This window comes from Lemur catta, chromosome 2 (genome assembly GCF_020740605.2).
Source record: "Lemur catta isolate mLemCat1 chromosome 2, mLemCat1.pri, whole genome shotgun sequence".
Classification (NCBI taxonomy): Eukaryota; Metazoa; Chordata; class Mammalia; order Primates; family Lemuridae; genus Lemur; species Lemur catta.
In genome coordinates, this window is record NC_059129.1 from 28,601,120 (window position 1) to 28,617,042 (window position 15,923).

Consider the following 15,923-nt stretch of genomic DNA (forward strand, 5'->3'; position numbering starts at 1 on the left):
CCCAACTCCCCTTCTGCAGTGCTCTGTGGCAAGGGGACCACTAGGAACTCCAGTTCCTCATTGTATGGTTACCAAGCCCCACTCTGTGCCCAGCCTCATGCTGGGCCTAGAAGGGACAGGAAGGGGCAGATCAGATTGGCAGTGGCACAGTCAGACACTGGAGCTCTGTGTTTGCCAGCATGTGCTCCTTCCTGGCTGGGGAGCTGTAGGTTCAGGGCTTTGAGGTGATGGCGGCCAAGGAAGTCAGGGAGGGCTCCCTGGAGGAGGCAGCAGAACCCCTGGGCACAGAGCTCAGCTGCTGACCCGGCTCTTTCCCTTCTCCCCAGTACCTGGAACCCTGGCCGCAGCTAAAGCAGCCAAATACGGTGAGTGTACCCCACAACCGCCCTGTTCCCTTGCTGCATCCCTGTCCCTGACAGCACAGGGCTGGGGCAGTTTCTAGAACACATTGATGACAGTCTACAGACCTGGCCCCTGCCCACTACATGCCTATGGTGCCTCCAACCCCAGTTACAACCAAAAACACGCCTCAGATTTCCAACCCCTGGGGGGCAATTGCACCAGGGTCAGAACCACAGTCCCGCAGGCCCCGGGGCCAGGGAGGGGCCAGGGCTGCCGTGGGGGGGCCCGCGGCCTCTGCCTCCTGCCAACACTCTGGCCCCAGCGGAGGAGCCAGTGTTCCTCATCTGGGCACCCCTGCCGCCGGCCAGCAGGACCTCGGCCGCCGCGAGCCAGCCCTGAGGACGTGGCAGACCTGCTGCCTCTGCACTTGGCGCTCGGGCAGTCCCGCCCGGCCAGACCCGGGCTGTCTGTGGCCCCCGCATTCCTGGCCTCCTGTGAGCCAAGGAGGGGGCCTCTGCCAGGGATCCACTGAGCCGCCGGCCGGCAGGTCCGCTTGGGGCCAGTTTCCACCTCGGAAAATCCTGGCTTCTCACCCCCACCCCCAGCGGCGGCCTCCTCTCCCGCTGGCTGCTGGCTGCTGAGCCCGGCTGGCCGAGTCCACAGACATCGCTGGGGAACAAAGTGGTGGCCTGCAGCAGAGCAGCGAAAGGCGTGGGCCCCCCAGCCGCTTCCTGCCCGCGGAACCCTGAGCACGTTGCTTAACCAATTCCGTGCCTCAAGTTTCCCATCTGCGAAATGGGAATGATAACACTGCTATCTTTCCTGTCGCAATACATAATAAGTGGGCTGAGACATGGGAAGCACTTAGGACTGCCAGTGTCCCACGAAGTGCCAGCTGTAAATGCTGTTGCCACCACTCTTAGCAGCTCTGCACCGTCCAGTGACTCAGAACGTGCAGAGTTCACAGGGCGTGCCCTTTTCTCTCCACCACCTGTAAGGTTAGCAGGGTATCATCACCCCCTCGAGGGACATGGGGACTCTGGTGCTCAAAGAGATGATAGCCATAACGAGCGGACAAACCAAGATTCAAACCGGATTCGAACCCAGGGCTGTCGGAACCTGAGACTGGTGTTGCACACTCTGCAGCACCTAGCACGAGTGCAGGACAAGGACAGGACCACTGTCCTGTGTCACAGACGGGAAGGCCAAGGCCTGAGGGGCGGGGAGGGGTCACCCTTGCCTGATTGGTGAGGGAAGAACCAGGACTCGCACTTAGGGGCTTCGGAAGGGACTTTCTGTCCCTCCCACTGGGTCACATGGCCTCTGTCACCCGTCTGCTCGCCTTGTGTGCCTGGGGGGGGAGGGGGAGACCCGGCCTTCAGAAACAGGGACTGATCTGTCCTCTCTCCGCAGGAGCAGGAGTCCCCGGGGCCCTTGGAGGGGCTCTTGGTGGAGTAGGTGTCCCAGGCGTTGTGCCAGGTCAGCTGAAACCCCAGCGTGGGCGGGTGGGTGGCTGACCCCACAGAGTCCCTCCCTGAACTCCTCTGTGCCCCCAGGAGCTGCACCTGCTGCTGCTGCCGCCGCTGCCAAAGCCGCTGCCAAAGCTGCCCAGTACGGTGAGCGCTTGCTGGAGCGGGTGCCTGCCACCAGGCCCCAGGGTTTGGGGGGAGCTCCTGCCCAGGCGCTGTAGGGTCAGAGTCCCTGACCTGCCCCAGAGCCCCCCAGGGCCCAGCGCACCTCCTGGCCCCTCTGCGCTCTCGAAGGCCCTGGGAGCTCAGGCTCCACCTGGGCGCTGAGAAGACACTTGTGCCCCTCCGCAGGGACAGGCGGAGGCTCTGGTCCCACTCTTCCTGCCAGCGGGTTTAACGATCGGCTCTCTCCGCAGGCCTGGGGGGAGTCGGTGGACTTGGTGCTATCCCGGGTGCTGTCCCAGGTGTTGTCCCAGGTGTTGTCCCAGGCGTTGTCCCAGGTGCTGTCCCAGGTGTTGTCCCAGGTGCTGTCCCAGGTGTCGGGGCCTTTGGTGAGAGCTGCTCTGAAGTCAGGGAGTGTGTGGGCGGGGGAGAGAGAGATTTTCTGTCCCACCTCCACCACACCTTTGCTCAAACTGTCCCCTCTGCCCTGCCCCACCCACACCCCACCCCACCTGCTTCTTGGGGTGTGTGGGCCCCACCTTCCCCTCCAGGCCTGGGCAGGGTTCAGAGAGGGGCTGGGGCAGGCAGGAGCCAGAGCTGCCCCTTGCAGCAGGGCCTGAGCCTCTCCCCGCCCTCTCGCAGCCCACTTGCCGCAGGTGGGGTGAGTTAGGAGGATGATGGCGATGCCCATTCTCCAAGAAGGAAACCAAAGCTCAGAGGGAAGTCGCTTTCCCCAAGTCTGTGCCATCGTGGCGGGCCTTGTGTTGACAGCCCTTCTCCTGGCTTGTCCCCGAGTCTCCCTGGCTACACTGGCCCTCGGGCCTCTTCCTTCCCGTGTACTCCATGGGGCCAGACACGCAGTGGGGGCTTAGTGATGACTTTTGGAACAATGATGGGTGAGGCAGGGTGGAGGAGATGGGGGGCTGCGTCGGGGGGGGGGGGGGCGGTGGTGACTGGTGAGCAGGTGCGAAGAGAGGCCTGACTGGCAGGAGGTGGCACTCCTGAGCCCTCACCTGCCCTATCTCCCCAGGTGTGTCCCCAGCTGCAGCTGCTAAAGCAGCCAAATATGGTGAGTGCCTCCCCTCCCCCTGCCTCCCCCCACCCAGGCCCGCCGCCCCCACCTGCCCCAGCGCTGCTCCCAGTAGCCCTGAAGGTCTTGTCCACGATATCCCTGACCCTAGGGCCCAGCTGCAGACGGGGTGCCTTGTGCTGACCCCATCTGCCCTCTTCTCAGGTGCTGCCGGCCTTGGAGGTGTTCTAGGAGCCGGCAGGCAGTTCCCAGTTGGAGGTAGGGCCTCACCTCTGCCCAGGTGTAGGGAGGCTTGGCTGGCTGGCAGCAGGGGCTCCTGGAGCCTGCATCCACACGAGGACATGAGACAGGGGCAAAGGGGCAGGCCGCAGGGTTGGGGATAGTGCCAGGCTGAGCTCAGAGCTGAGGCCATGGGGCGTCACACCTGGGTGCCAGGAGCGGACACCCTGGGTTGAGAAAGCCGCTTTGCCTACAGTGGGGGCATGGGGAGGAAGTGGTCCCAGACAGAGGCCTGGCGAAGCCGGCGCTCGTGCAGGCCAGAGAGGACAAGGCTAGAGCAGGGCCCACCTCCACCAAGCCCAAATCTCTCCCGCAGGAGTGGCAGCAAGACCTGGCTTCGGATTGTCTCCCATTTTCCCAGGTAGGCCAGGCTCCCTGCCCTGGGCCCTGCCCCGGAGCTCTGGCCACCTCCGTCCTCCTCCCCGGCTCATCTCCTGCTCAGAAGGGCTGAGCCAGCACCAGGGGTGGACCCCATGGCCTCAGGTCACGGGAGGCTGACACAGCAAGCACAGAGACCTTCAGCTTTTCTAAAACACACTTCACACCTCTCAGGGCCCCTGGGGGACAGAGAGCTTTCCCACCGTGTCCCAGACGAGGCAAACTGCGGATCAGGGCGTGCCAGGGAGCAGGGAGCACTCCAAGGTCACTCAGCGGGAGAGGCAGAGCCCAGGGCTCCTGCCACTCAGCCCAGAACTTGGCCCTCTCACCCCACGCCCCCGCCCTGGCCTCAGGCTGGGCCCGGGCTGTCCGGGAGGGCTCGGTGGGCTTCCAGAAGCCGGCACACTCACAGCCCTCTCCTTGCCTTGTAGGTGGCGCCGGGGGCCTGGGTGTCGCTGGTGAGTCTGCAACAAGAAGGCAGCTGATGCCTGGAGGGCCCATGTCACGCAGGGCCGGGGGCCCTGAGCTCCTTTAGGGGCTGGGTGGGCCCTGTTGAGGGAGCGGCTGGTGTGGCCATGGCCCTGGGCTGGCTCTCTGGTGCTGGAGGGCTCGAGGAAGCCTCCAGGGGAATCGCAGAGGCTGAAAGTTCAGCCCGGGGATGTGGGACAGGAGCCAAGGGTCCCAATTCCTGGGGCTCCCACCTGGTGCTCAACTAGGCATAGAGAGGGGGACGGGCACCTGGGTCCCCCCGGGGCTCAAGACCTAGCTGGAGAGGTGGACAGATCCTGCAGAAAGGAAAACAGACTGTGTAAGAGGAGAGCTGGTTGGGCAGGGTGGGTGGTGGGTCCCCAGCAGTCAGATGTGCACGGCTGACACCAGTAAGCATGGCAGGGTCTGACTGGGGGTGACGGGTGCCCGCCGAGCTGCTCAGGCCACCACAGGCAGGAGGGGCAGGCTGGGGACAGAGGGCCTTGGAAACCTGCTGAGACAGGGTCAAAGCCAGGAACAAGGTGGGGGTGCTGGGAGAGGCAGGAAAGCCCAGCGCCCCCCCCCAATCCCTCCCTCCCTCCACAGGAAAACCCTCCAAGGCCTTCGGAGGGGCCCTGGGAGCCCTGGGATACCAAGGTGAGTGGAGATTTGGCCCCTGAAAGAGGCGGGGGAGGGAGAGGCTGTGCCCACCAGCCGGGGCCCGGGGGAGGGGCACAGTCGAGGCCTGGCAGGCAGCGGGGAGGTGGGAGAGGAGGATTCCCTCCACCCATCCTTCTCCCTCCAACACGACGTTCAGAGCTGGGAGGGGGCCCAGGGCCCTCCAGGCTCCCCCCAGCCAGGCCTGGCTGTCCCCCGGGGCCCCTTCACACCTGCTGCTGTAGGGAGGAAACTGGGAAAGAGGCAAGAAGAACTTGGGGGGACAGGGAAACAGAAGATATGGGGCCACCAGAGCCATAAATCAGGGAAATCTGAGGGTGTGGGTTAGGGTGGGGGACCCCAGGTGCCCCGGGCTGGGCATGGAGGGCAGAGGCCACCCCCCTCCCCGGGGTTGAGCCACGTCCTGGTTCAGAGATGCAGACCGCCTCTGGGGAGCACACGGGACAGTGCTGTCACCCCCAAGGGGTCCCAAAGGAGCCACAGCTGCACCCTGTGGTGACTCAGGACGGTGAATTCCCTTCCACCCTCCCCCTCCCACCACGCAGATGAGGCAGCTGAGGCCAGAGGTGGGGGGGCAGAGGCAGGACCCTCTCCTGGTGTCCAGCTTGCCGTGGGGACCAGTCTTGCTTGTGGCCCCAGCGGGGTGCTGTCCGGAGAGAGGCCTGTCCCTGCACTGCACCCTCCTGGCTGCCACCAGGTGGCGGTAACGAGCTGCCCCTGGCTCAAGCAGGAGCAAGAGCTACACAGGCTCTGCCACCAGGCAAAGGTGCCTTTCCTGACGCAGGGGGTGCCAATCAGACCCTGCCCAGCACAGGGCAGGAGTCCAGGGTTGAGTCCCAGCCCAGCCACTGGCTCTGCAGATAAGACCCTCCCCCCACCCCCAGGCCTCGTTCACTTATTGCTGCCGTGTCCCCTGCACGGGTCCCCCACTCCCAGCAAGGCCACCTCCTCCGGACACTGACTCTCCCTCCACCCCGTCTGCCCTGATGGGGGCTGCTCCGAACCCTTCCCTAAAAGGCTCCCCAGGCGCAGCGAACGCAGGGTGTGGACACCTTGTCAGGCCTGGTCCTTCCCCATCCCCACGGCCTGGCCGCTTCCCCTCTCTCAGCCTCGGTTTCCACGATCTTGGGGCCTGCCCCCACCCCACCTGCCCAGTGGGAGTTGGCACAATGGGTGGGGTCAGAGTTCAGCCTGGGGTGTGGCCTGACTGCTCGTGGCTTCTTGGAGCCTCTGTCCCAGTGGGACAGCGGTCAGGGGCTTGAGCCGCACCTGGGAAGGGCCGGCCTGACCGCTGCCTGCGCCTCCCCCGGTCCAGGTGTGCCCTGCCTGGGGAAGGCCTGTGGCCGGAAGAGAAAGTGAGCTTCCCAGGACCCCTGACTCGCGACCTCATCAACTTTGGTGCTACTGCTTGGTGGAGAATGTAAACCCTTTGTCACCCCACCCCATGGTCCCCCAGTCCCCACCCCAGGAGGGAACGGGCAGGCCGGGCGGCCGTGGAAATCCACAGGACGAGGAAACAAGAGAGCGGTGGCCCAGGGCCCTGACCGGGAGGCCCCCTACTTCAGAGGTGGGGGGTGGGCCTGGCCCCCTGCCCCCTCCCCGCCCCACCCAGGCGCTCCCCCCACACACACAGCCTCCATCTCCAGGGGAACTTGGTGCTACATGCCGGTGCTCCCATCCTCCCAGGGGAGGGAGGAGGGAAGGGCAGCCCCTCGGGGACCCCCCTCCCTGGGGCTCCCTTGAAGATGGTGCAGACACTTCTGGGCAGTCCGCCTCCCCCTGCCCACCGGGACCCATCCCTGTCTGGCTGCGGTCCAGTTGGTACCCAAGCACCTTAAGCCTCAAAGCTGGATTCGGTCACATCATCCCTCCTTGGTCCACCTCGTCCCCTCTCCCCCACCAATTGCTGTTCCCCACATCTGGGGCACCTTCAGGTTGGAAGACCACCCCCCCCACTGGGAATAGCCCCCCCTTTGCTCTTGTGGAGCCTGTCCGCCCACCCACCCATCTGCCCATCCGTCCATCTGTCCGTCCACCTGTCCTTGTCCCCATTTGACTGCCCAGCACCACTAGCTGGCTGGGCACACCTGCCATCAAACCCCCCACCCCGCCACCTCCCTCTCGCTCACCCAGGCTGTGCAGGGCTGTGGACAGGGGCAGGTGTCTCTCCCCACCCGGGGTCTCCCCACACGCAGTACTGTATCCCTGTCCCTCTCTCGAGCCACTGTCCTTTAGAGTGGTTCCACCCCTGCCCCGCCCATCTCTTTGTGTCTCGCTGTGATAGATCAATAAATATTTTATTTTTTGTCCTGGACATTTGGGGAATTATTTTTGACTGCTGATGTTCTCTTTTGGGTTTATTGTTGTGGTGAATTGAAAGAAAAAATTTTTTTCTGATCCGAGGAGCTGTATCTCCAATAGAAAATTCATTTTAATCACTTTGGTATAACGGGATAAAAACACACCTTTTTTAAACAATAAGGAAATTAACTGCTTCTGAAAAGACTAATAAATGAAAACCTTTTAAGGAAACTGTGCTTTGGCCTTCTTTGTCCTAGTCCATCTGCGGTGGCCCATCTGCCACCCATGGTGTCTCTGGGAGACTGCTGCACCAAGGCACCTGCTGCTGGCTTCTGCGGCATCGATGCTTCTCCAAGTCTGACTTGTCCCTTAACAATGACATCCGCCTCACAGAGGAGGCGGGGCTGGCGGGTCTCCTCCATGGAGGTGGACTCCACCTGCCCCTGCGCTTGCCCCGTGGGCCCATGTCCTTGATCACAGGCCTCCGAACACCGAGGGTTCGCGCAGAGAGGTGGAGAAGACGAAGCTGACCCTGCTGTCCAGACCGAGCCCTCAGCCTCAGTGAACCGCTGTGTAGAGAGAGGAGGAATATCTGACCTGAGAAAATTCAGAAGATAATCAAGGATACCTGTTTGCCTCTGAAACAGTCCCTTCCAAAAAAGACCTACCCTCATACATGGCCTGTGTAAGCCACCGCTTTGCTCCTTTGTAAAGTACGAAATGACACTCTGCAGGTGGCACCAGCGGACTCAGCACCCCCCTTCCATGCACCCATTCCCAGAGCCCATCCTCCCCGCTTTGGGGCCAGAAATCCACAGGGCCTGGGAACGTTGCCCCTCTGTGGACCATGCTCTGGGTACCAGATTCCGGAATTCCCTCCCCAAACCACTGAGCCTACTTCCAGGGCTCAGCTGGCCTCTTGCCTACGTCTATTTTCCTGAGAATGACCCTGTTGCCAGCGTGCACACCTCTGAGCCAGAAGGGCGGCCCCGGACCTATTTGTCGGGAGGGTGGGTGGGGCTTACCGCGCAGACTGGCGTATCTGTGCATTTGCTCACAAGCACCGCAAGTACCGTGGCGATGCCAGCAGGAGTTGGGATGGAGAAAGCCAGTGAGTATGACGCTCAGGGGGACCTTCCCAGAGGCTGGGAAATGACAAAGGGGGATCCAATCATCCATCCACCCATCCACCCATCCACCCATTTCTTCTTTTTTTCATTGAGACAGAGTCTCACTCTGTCGCCAGGGCTAGAGTGCCGTGGCATCATCATAGCTCACTGCAACCTCAAACTCCTGGGCTCAAGTGATCCTCCTGCCTCAGCCTCCTGAGTAGCTGGGACTACAGGAGCGCACCACTGTGTCCGGCCTTAATTCATTCATTTCTTCACCCAACAAAATCATCCTTTGCTGGTTCCGCCTCAGCTCTCTGGCCTCCAAAAGCTGAATGCAAGCCAAGCATTCAGCCCTGGGCACTCCCCGCCTTGATTTCTCATAGCTCCTGGCTTTAAATACCACCCATGCATCGGCAGCTCCTAAGTTGACATCTCCAGCGTGGAACGTTGCCCTGAGTCCAGGACTTGCACATCCAAGGCCAATTCTAACATCTCCATCCGGACTTCCCACAGACATGGCCCTAGGGAGCAGGGATCCCCCACCGCCTGTCTTGCCACCTCTCCCATCTCAGCAAAGGGCAGCCCACGCTGCCAGCGGCTCAGGCCGCAAGTCTGGTGCCATCTCTGACTCTGCTTGTCTCTCTGCAGATCCTGCAGCAGGTCCTGTGGCATGACCTTCAGAACACATCCAGAGTCCAACCACCGCTTACCACCTCGGGGCTGCGCCCGGTCCCCCATTGTCTCTTGCCCGGAAGACTGGAGCAGCTCCCTGGCTGGGCTCCCCGCTCCCCTTCTGCCTTCTCTCCACCCAGCAACCAAAGCAATCCTTTCGAGACATAAGTCAGCTCAGGTCATGCATCTGCTCAAAATCCTGCAGTGGCTCTCCGTGTCCCTCAGAGCCAAAGCCAGAAGCCTTTCAGTGGCCAAGGAGCCCCTACCCGAGTGGCACCAGCAGCTCCGTCCTCACACCCTGCTACTCAGCCCTCCGGCCCTCTGCCGTCCTGCGTGGTCCCCTGGCCCTCTGGTCCCTGAGCACAGCAGGTCGCCCCACTGCTGGCCTTCCCATCTGCTGTCTCTGCTGCCTGGAACGCTCTTCCCTCGGCCACCAGTGCTCCTGCCTCCCTCACCTGCCTCAGGCCTTGACTCAAGTGCCACCTTCTCAGAGGGTCCTTCCCTGACCCCTTTCTATACCTGCTATACCTGCGGACTGTGCCTTCCTCCCCTGCCCAGCCTTCCCTCACTTGTCCCTGCCTTCTTTTTCTCCAGAGCACCTGTCAGCATGCAGCAAAGCATATTCTCCTTCTTTGTTTACTGTCTCCCTGCACCAGACTGTAAACTCCCTAAAAATGGGCACTGATTTAAGAACAAAACAGATGAAAAATGTTGCCCTCCTTAATTGTAAACTGCAGAAGAAAGCTGGTCAGGGAATGTGCGGGCTGATAATGACCCCAAAGAGAGCCAGATCCTAATCCCTGGAAGCTGCTAAGGTCCGTGTATCTGTTCCCTAGGGCTGCCGTCACAGAGCACCAGGGAGTGGAGAGCTCAAACCACATAGATTTATTTTCTCACTATTCTAGAGGCTAGCAGTCTGAGAGCAAGGTGTTGGCAGGTTTGTTCATTTTGACACCTCTCTCCTTAGCTTGTAGATAGCTGTCTTCTCCCTGTTTCTTTTTTTTTTTTTTTTTAATTTTATGGAACGCTTCACAAATTTGTGTGTCATCCTTGCACAGGGGCCATGCTAATCTTCTCTGTGTCGTTCCAATTTTAGTGTATGTGCTGCCGAAGCGAGCACCCTCCCTGTCTTCCTAGGGTCTTCCCTCTGGGCATGGCTGTGTCCTAATCTCTTCTCATAAGGACACCAGTCACATTGGATTGGGGCCCACCCTGATGACTTCATTTTGACTTAATCACCTCATTAAAGACCCTAACTCCAAATACAGTCACATTGTGAGATACTGGGGTAAGTACCTCAACATCTGGATTTGGAGGAGACATAATTCAGCCCATAGGAGTTACCTTATATGGAAAAGGGTCTTTGCAGATGTGATTAAGGTAAGGATCTTGAGACAGGCAGGCCACAAATGCCATCACAAGTATCCTTATAAGAAGCTGGAAGAGGCCGGGCGCGGTGGCTCACGCCTGTAATCCTAGCACTCTGGGAGGCCGAGGCGGGTGGATCGCTCGAGGTCAGGAGTTCGAGACCAGCCTGAGCAAGAGTGAGACCCCCGTCTCTACCAAAAATAGAAAGAAATGATTTGGACAGCTAAAAATCTATATAGAAAAAATTAGCTGGGCATGGTGGCACATGCCTGTAGTCCCAGCTACTCGGGAGGCTGAGGCAGTAGGATCGCTTAAGCCCAGGAGTTTGAGGTTGCTGTGAGCTAGGCTGACGCCACGGCACTCACTCTAGCCCGGGCAACAAAGCGAGACTCTGTCTCAAAAAATAAATAAATAAATAAATAAATAAGAAGCTGGAACAATTGTATGCCAACAAATTGGCAAACCTAGATAAAATAGATAAAATCACAGAAACATACAACCTACCAAGACTGAATCATAAAAGAAATAGAAAATCTGAACAGACTAATAATGAGTAAGGAGATTGAATCAGTAATAAAATGTCTCCCAACAAAGACAAGCCCAGGACCAGATGGCTTCACTGGAGAATTCTACCAAACATTTAAAGAATTAACACCAATTCTCCTGAAACTCTTCCAAAAAAATTGAAGAGGAGGGAACATTTCCAATCTCATTCTAAGAACCCAGCCTTACCCTAAAACCAAAACCAGACAAAGATACCAGAAAACTCCAGACCAATATCCCTTATGAACATTGATGCAAAAATCCTCAACAAAATTCAATAGCATATTAAAAGGATTATACACCATAACCGAGTGGGATTTATTTCTGAAATGTAAGGACTTTTCAACATATGAAAATCTATTAATGTAATAAAACATATTAACAGAATAAAAGACAAAAATCACATGATCATCTCAATTGGTGCAGAAAAACAATCTCTGACAAAATCCAATACCCTTTCATGATAAAAACACTCAACTAATTAGGAACAGAGGCAAACTACCTCAACCTAATGAAGGCCATATATGAAAAGCACATAGCTAATGTCATAGTCAATGGGGAAAACTGGAAGCTTTTCCTCTAAGATCAGGAATGAGACAAAGATGCCCACTCTCACCACTTCTGTTCAGCATACTACTGGAAGTCCTATTCAGAACAGTTAGGCAAAAAAACAAATAAATGACATCCAAGCTGGTCCGAGCACAGTGGTCACGCCTGTAATCCTAGCACTCTGGGAGGCCGAGGCGGGTGGATTGCTCAAGGTCAGGAGTTCGAGACCAGCCTGAGCAAGAGCGAGACCCTGTCTCTACTTAAGATAGAAAGAAATTATCTGGCCAACTAAAAATATATATAGAAAAAAATTAGCCGGGCATGGTGGCTCATGCCTGTAGTCCCAGCTACTTGGGAGGCTGAGGCAGAAGGATTGCTTGAGCCCAGGAGTTTGAGGTTGCTGTGAGCTAGGCTGATGCCACAGCACTCACTCTAGCCCAGGCAACAGAGCTAGACTATGTCTCAAAAAAATAAAAAGTAGGCCGGGCGTGGTGGCTCACGCCTGTAATCCTAGCCCTCTGGGAGGCCGAGGCGGGTGGATCGCTCGAGGTCAGGAGTTCGAGACCAGCCTGAGTGAGACCCCATCTCTACTAAAAATAGAAAGAAATTATCTGGACAACTAAAAATACATATAGAAAAAATTAGCCGGGCATGGTGGCACATGCCTGTAGTCCCAGCTCCTGGGGAGGCTGAGGCAGTAGGATCGCTTAAGCCCAGGAGTTTGAGGTTGCTGTGAGCTAGGCTGATGCCACGGCACTCACTTTAGCCCGGGCAACAAAGTGAGACTCTGTCTCAAAAAAAAATAAAATAAAATAAAAAAATAAAAATAAAAAGTAAAAGTAAAAAAAAATAAATGACATCCAAACTGGAAAGAAAGAAGTAAAATTGTCTCTGTTCACAGATGACAGGATCTTATATGTCAAAGACCCTAAAGATTCAACATACACACACACAAATTAGTTGTGCTTCTATACACATACAATGAACAATCTGAAAAATAAATTAAAAAAACAATTCCATTTACAATAGCAGCAAAAAAGAATAAAATACCAGCAATACACCTAACCGAGGAGGTGAAAGATTTGTACACTGAAAACTACAAAACAGTTCTGAAAGAAATTAAAGACGACACAAATACATGCAAAGACATCTCGTGCTCATAGATTGGAAGGCTTAATATTGCTACGATGTCCATTCTACCCAAAATGATCTATAGATTCAGCATAATTCCTGTCAAAATCCCAATGGCATTTATTCCAGAAATATAAATGTTCATCTTAAAATTAATATGAAATCTCAAAGGGACCACAAATAGCCAAAACAATTTTGAAAAAAAAGAGGCCAGGCACAGTGGCTCATGCCTGTAATCCTAGCACTCTGGGAGGCTGATGCAGGAGGATCCCTTGAGGTCAGGAGTTCGAGACCAGCCTGGGCAAGAGCGAGACCCTGTGTCTACTAAAAATAGAAAAAATTAGCCAGGTGTGGTGGCAAGCGCCTGTAGTCCCAGCTACTCGGGAGGCTGAGGCAGGAGGATTGCTTCAGCCCAGGAGTTTGAGGTTGCTGTGAGCTAGGCTAATGCCACAGCAGTCTAGCCCGACTGTATCTCAAAAAAATAAAATAAAAAATAAGAAGAAGAAGAACAAAGTAAGTTGTAGGACTCACACTTCCTGATTTCAAAACATATTACAAAGTTACAGTAATCAAAACAATGTGATACTAGCTTAAAGACAGAAATAAACCTTTGCATATATGGTTAAGTGATCTTTGACAAGGGTGCTAAGACCATTCAATGGGGAAAGGGCAGTCTCTTCAACAAATGGTGTTAGGAAAACTGGATATCCACATGCAAAAGAATAAAGTTGGACCCTTACCTTTCACCATGTACAAAAATTAACTCAGATTAAAGACCTAAAAATAAAACCCAAAACTATAAAGCCCCTAAAAGAAAACATAGGAAAGCACCATGACATTGGACTTGGCAATGATTTCTTGGCTATAATCCCAAAAGCCCAGGAAACAAAAAGAAAAATAAGCTGGGCACAGTGGCTCACACCTATAATCCTGGCACTTTGGGAGGCCAAGTAGGGAGGATCACTTAAGGCCAGGAGTTTGAGATCAGCCTGGGCAACATAGCAAGACCCTACCTCTATAAAAAATTTAAAAAATTAGCCAGGTATAGTAGCACATGCCTGTAGTCCCAGCTATTCAGCCAGCTGAGGCAGGAGGATCACTTGAGCCTGGGAGTTTGAGGTTGCAGTGAGCTATGATGATGCCACTGCACTCCAGCCTGGGCAACAGAGCAAGACTCTGTCTCACAAAAAAAAAAAGGGAAAAAAAGAAACAAATAGGACTACATCAAACTTTAAAACTTTTGTACATCAAAAAACACCACCATCAACAGAGTGAAAAAGCACCCTACAGAATGGGAGAAAATATTTGCAAATGATACATCCAATGGGGGTTAATATCCAGAATATATAAAGAACTTCCACAACTCAACACCAAAAAGTCAAATGAACTGATTAAAAACTGGGCAACTGATGTAAATAGACATTTCTCCAAAGATCACATACACATGGTTAACAGGCACAAGAAAGGATGCTCAAAATCACTAATCATCAGAGAAATGTGAATCAAAACCACCATGAGATACCACCTCACACCCATTAGGATGGCTACCATAAAAAAAAAAACAGACAGAAAATATGATAGCAAGCATTGGTAAGGGTGTAGAGAAATTGAAACCCTGGTGCACTGGTGGTGTGGATGTAAAATGGTACCACTGTTAACTAGAAACAGAACTACTGTATGATCCAGCAATCTCACTTCTTGGTATGCAGCCAAATGAATTGAAAGCAGAGTCTTGAAGAGATATTTGCACACCCATGTCCACAGCAGCAGTAGTATTCACAATAGCTGAGAGGTGGAAGCAACCCAAATGTTCACACATGGATGAATGGATAAACAATATGTGGTATACACACACACACACACACACACACACACACACACACACACACACGCACGCAATGGAATATTATTCAGCCCTAACAAGGAAGGAAGTACTGTCACATGCTACAACACAGACGAACCTTTAGGACATTATGCTAAGTGAAATAAGCCAATTGCAAAAAAAGATAAACACTGTATGATTCCACATATATGAGGTTTCTAACGTCATCAAATTCATAGAAACAGAAAGTAGAATGGTGGTTACCAGAGGCTGGGGGAAGCAGGGGATTGAGGAGTTCCTTAAAGGGTACAGAGTTTCAGTTTTACAAGCTGAAAAAGTCCCGGAGATCTGTTTCACAACAATGGGAATATACTTAAGACTACTGAAATGTATACTTAAAAGTAGTTAATATAGTAAATTGTGTGTTATGTATTTTTTACAAGAAGAAGAAGGAGTAGGAGGGGGAGGAGGAGGAGAAAGAAGGAAGAAGGAGGAAGAAGAGAAGTAGGAGAAGGGGGGGGGAGGAGGAGGAGGAGGAGAGGGAAGAGGAAGAGCAAACACCCAGCTAGACCAGGCAGGGAGGAGGGAGAGGGCAGGAGAGGAATCAGGGATGCCTGCAAGCCTGGCCTGAATTACTAGGTGTCATTTACTGAGATGAGAAACCCAGGAAAGAGCTGATCCAAGCACAAATTAACAGATCTGACCTGGATGTGTTGAGCATGCTGTGTCCTGTTTGCCAACCCAGTAAAAATGCCAAACAGACATTTGGGTCTTTGTGTCTGCAGTTCAAGGAGGGGTCAGAGGAGTCACCGAGCCACATGTCTGGCTGAGGTCACCCAGAGTGGGCAAGGAGCGGGCAGACTGGGTCTGACAGCAGGGATCTCATGATGCCAGCTCTCTTTGAGACCCTAGGGTAGGACAGCCCCGGCTCTGGCCTCTGCCCTCAGCCACAGTCTTGGGCTCATCCTGCAGCAGCGTCCCCAAGGAGCCTCTTGCTATGTCACCAGCTTGTGTTCACCCCAGCACCAGTTTGGTAAGTTTGGACCAATTCTACTCGCTGACCTGGAGTAAGTGTGCTGTTTCCATGGGGCTCTCAACCCTTCATCTAGAAAACCTTTATCATGAACCACAGCAGTAAAATATCTTTGAGCAAACATCAAAGACATACTTGCCACTCGGATGGCAATGGGCGCCTCACGCTTAATACATCCAAGGCAGGGCTCTTAATTTGCACCCAAATTAAGCTTTGTGTCTGAAAACACACATGTACACAGCCACTGATAAATGTTTTCACTTTTTTTCTTTTTATTTCTTTGTCCCACATTCAGAGATCATGAAGAATCACTTATAAATTATATATGTTTGGCTAAACAAATAATAAAATACATTCATCACATAACACAAGCAAAAACAGGGTTTAAGAGTGCTCTAAAGATGAAATAAATAATATTCAAATGGTTTCATTTATTAAAAGTCCAAAAATCCTTTTTGCTTTCAGTAAGAAAAAGACAATATCTTGCCTGGGCAACGTGACCAAATATGTCAGATGTGATGTTTCACCCGGAGCTGCGGCTGACAAGGAGCAACCAACAGGGGTGGAGGCGCCGGTTCCGTCTTCT

At 54.3% G+C, this 15,923-nt stretch overlaps 2 protein-coding genes and 1 non-coding gene across 3 annotated transcripts in view; 2 read left to right on the forward strand and 1 right to left on the reverse strand.

Moving 5' to 3' along the window:
• Positions 1-2,851, forward strand: part of ELN (elastin) — a 27,074-nt gene extending 24,223 nt beyond the window's left edge. The window contains exons 27-30 of the mRNA XM_045543111.1: positions 327-365; positions 1,756-1,821; positions 1,899-1,958; positions 2,228-2,851. Coding sequence (XP_045399067.1) covers positions 327-365; positions 1,756-1,821; positions 1,899-1,958; positions 2,228-2,643 — 581 coding nt within the window. The 3' untranslated portion in view covers positions 2,644-2,851. The remainder of the gene's footprint in view (positions 1-326; positions 366-1,755; positions 1,822-1,898; positions 1,959-2,227) is intronic.
• On the forward strand, positions 2,289-7,120 carry LOC123632616 (basic salivary proline-rich protein 1-like). The gene is made up of 6 exons (XM_045543131.1): positions 2,289-2,362; positions 3,004-3,042; positions 3,599-3,643; positions 4,092-4,118; positions 4,735-4,785; positions 6,122-7,120. Exons 2-6 carry the CDS (start codon positions 3,040-3,042, stop codon positions 6,860-6,862), a joined length of 867 nt encoding a protein of 288 aa, XP_045399087.1. The 5' UTR covers positions 2,289-2,362; positions 3,004-3,039; the 3' UTR covers positions 6,863-7,120.
• A 2,784-nt stretch (positions 7,121-9,904) lies between these two features.
• Positions 9,905-10,011, reverse strand: LOC123633643. Its single transcript, XR_006733671.1, has one exon. It is a non-coding gene; the product is annotated as a U6 spliceosomal RNA (small nuclear RNA).
• Positions 10,012-15,923: the final 5,912 nt, after the last annotated feature.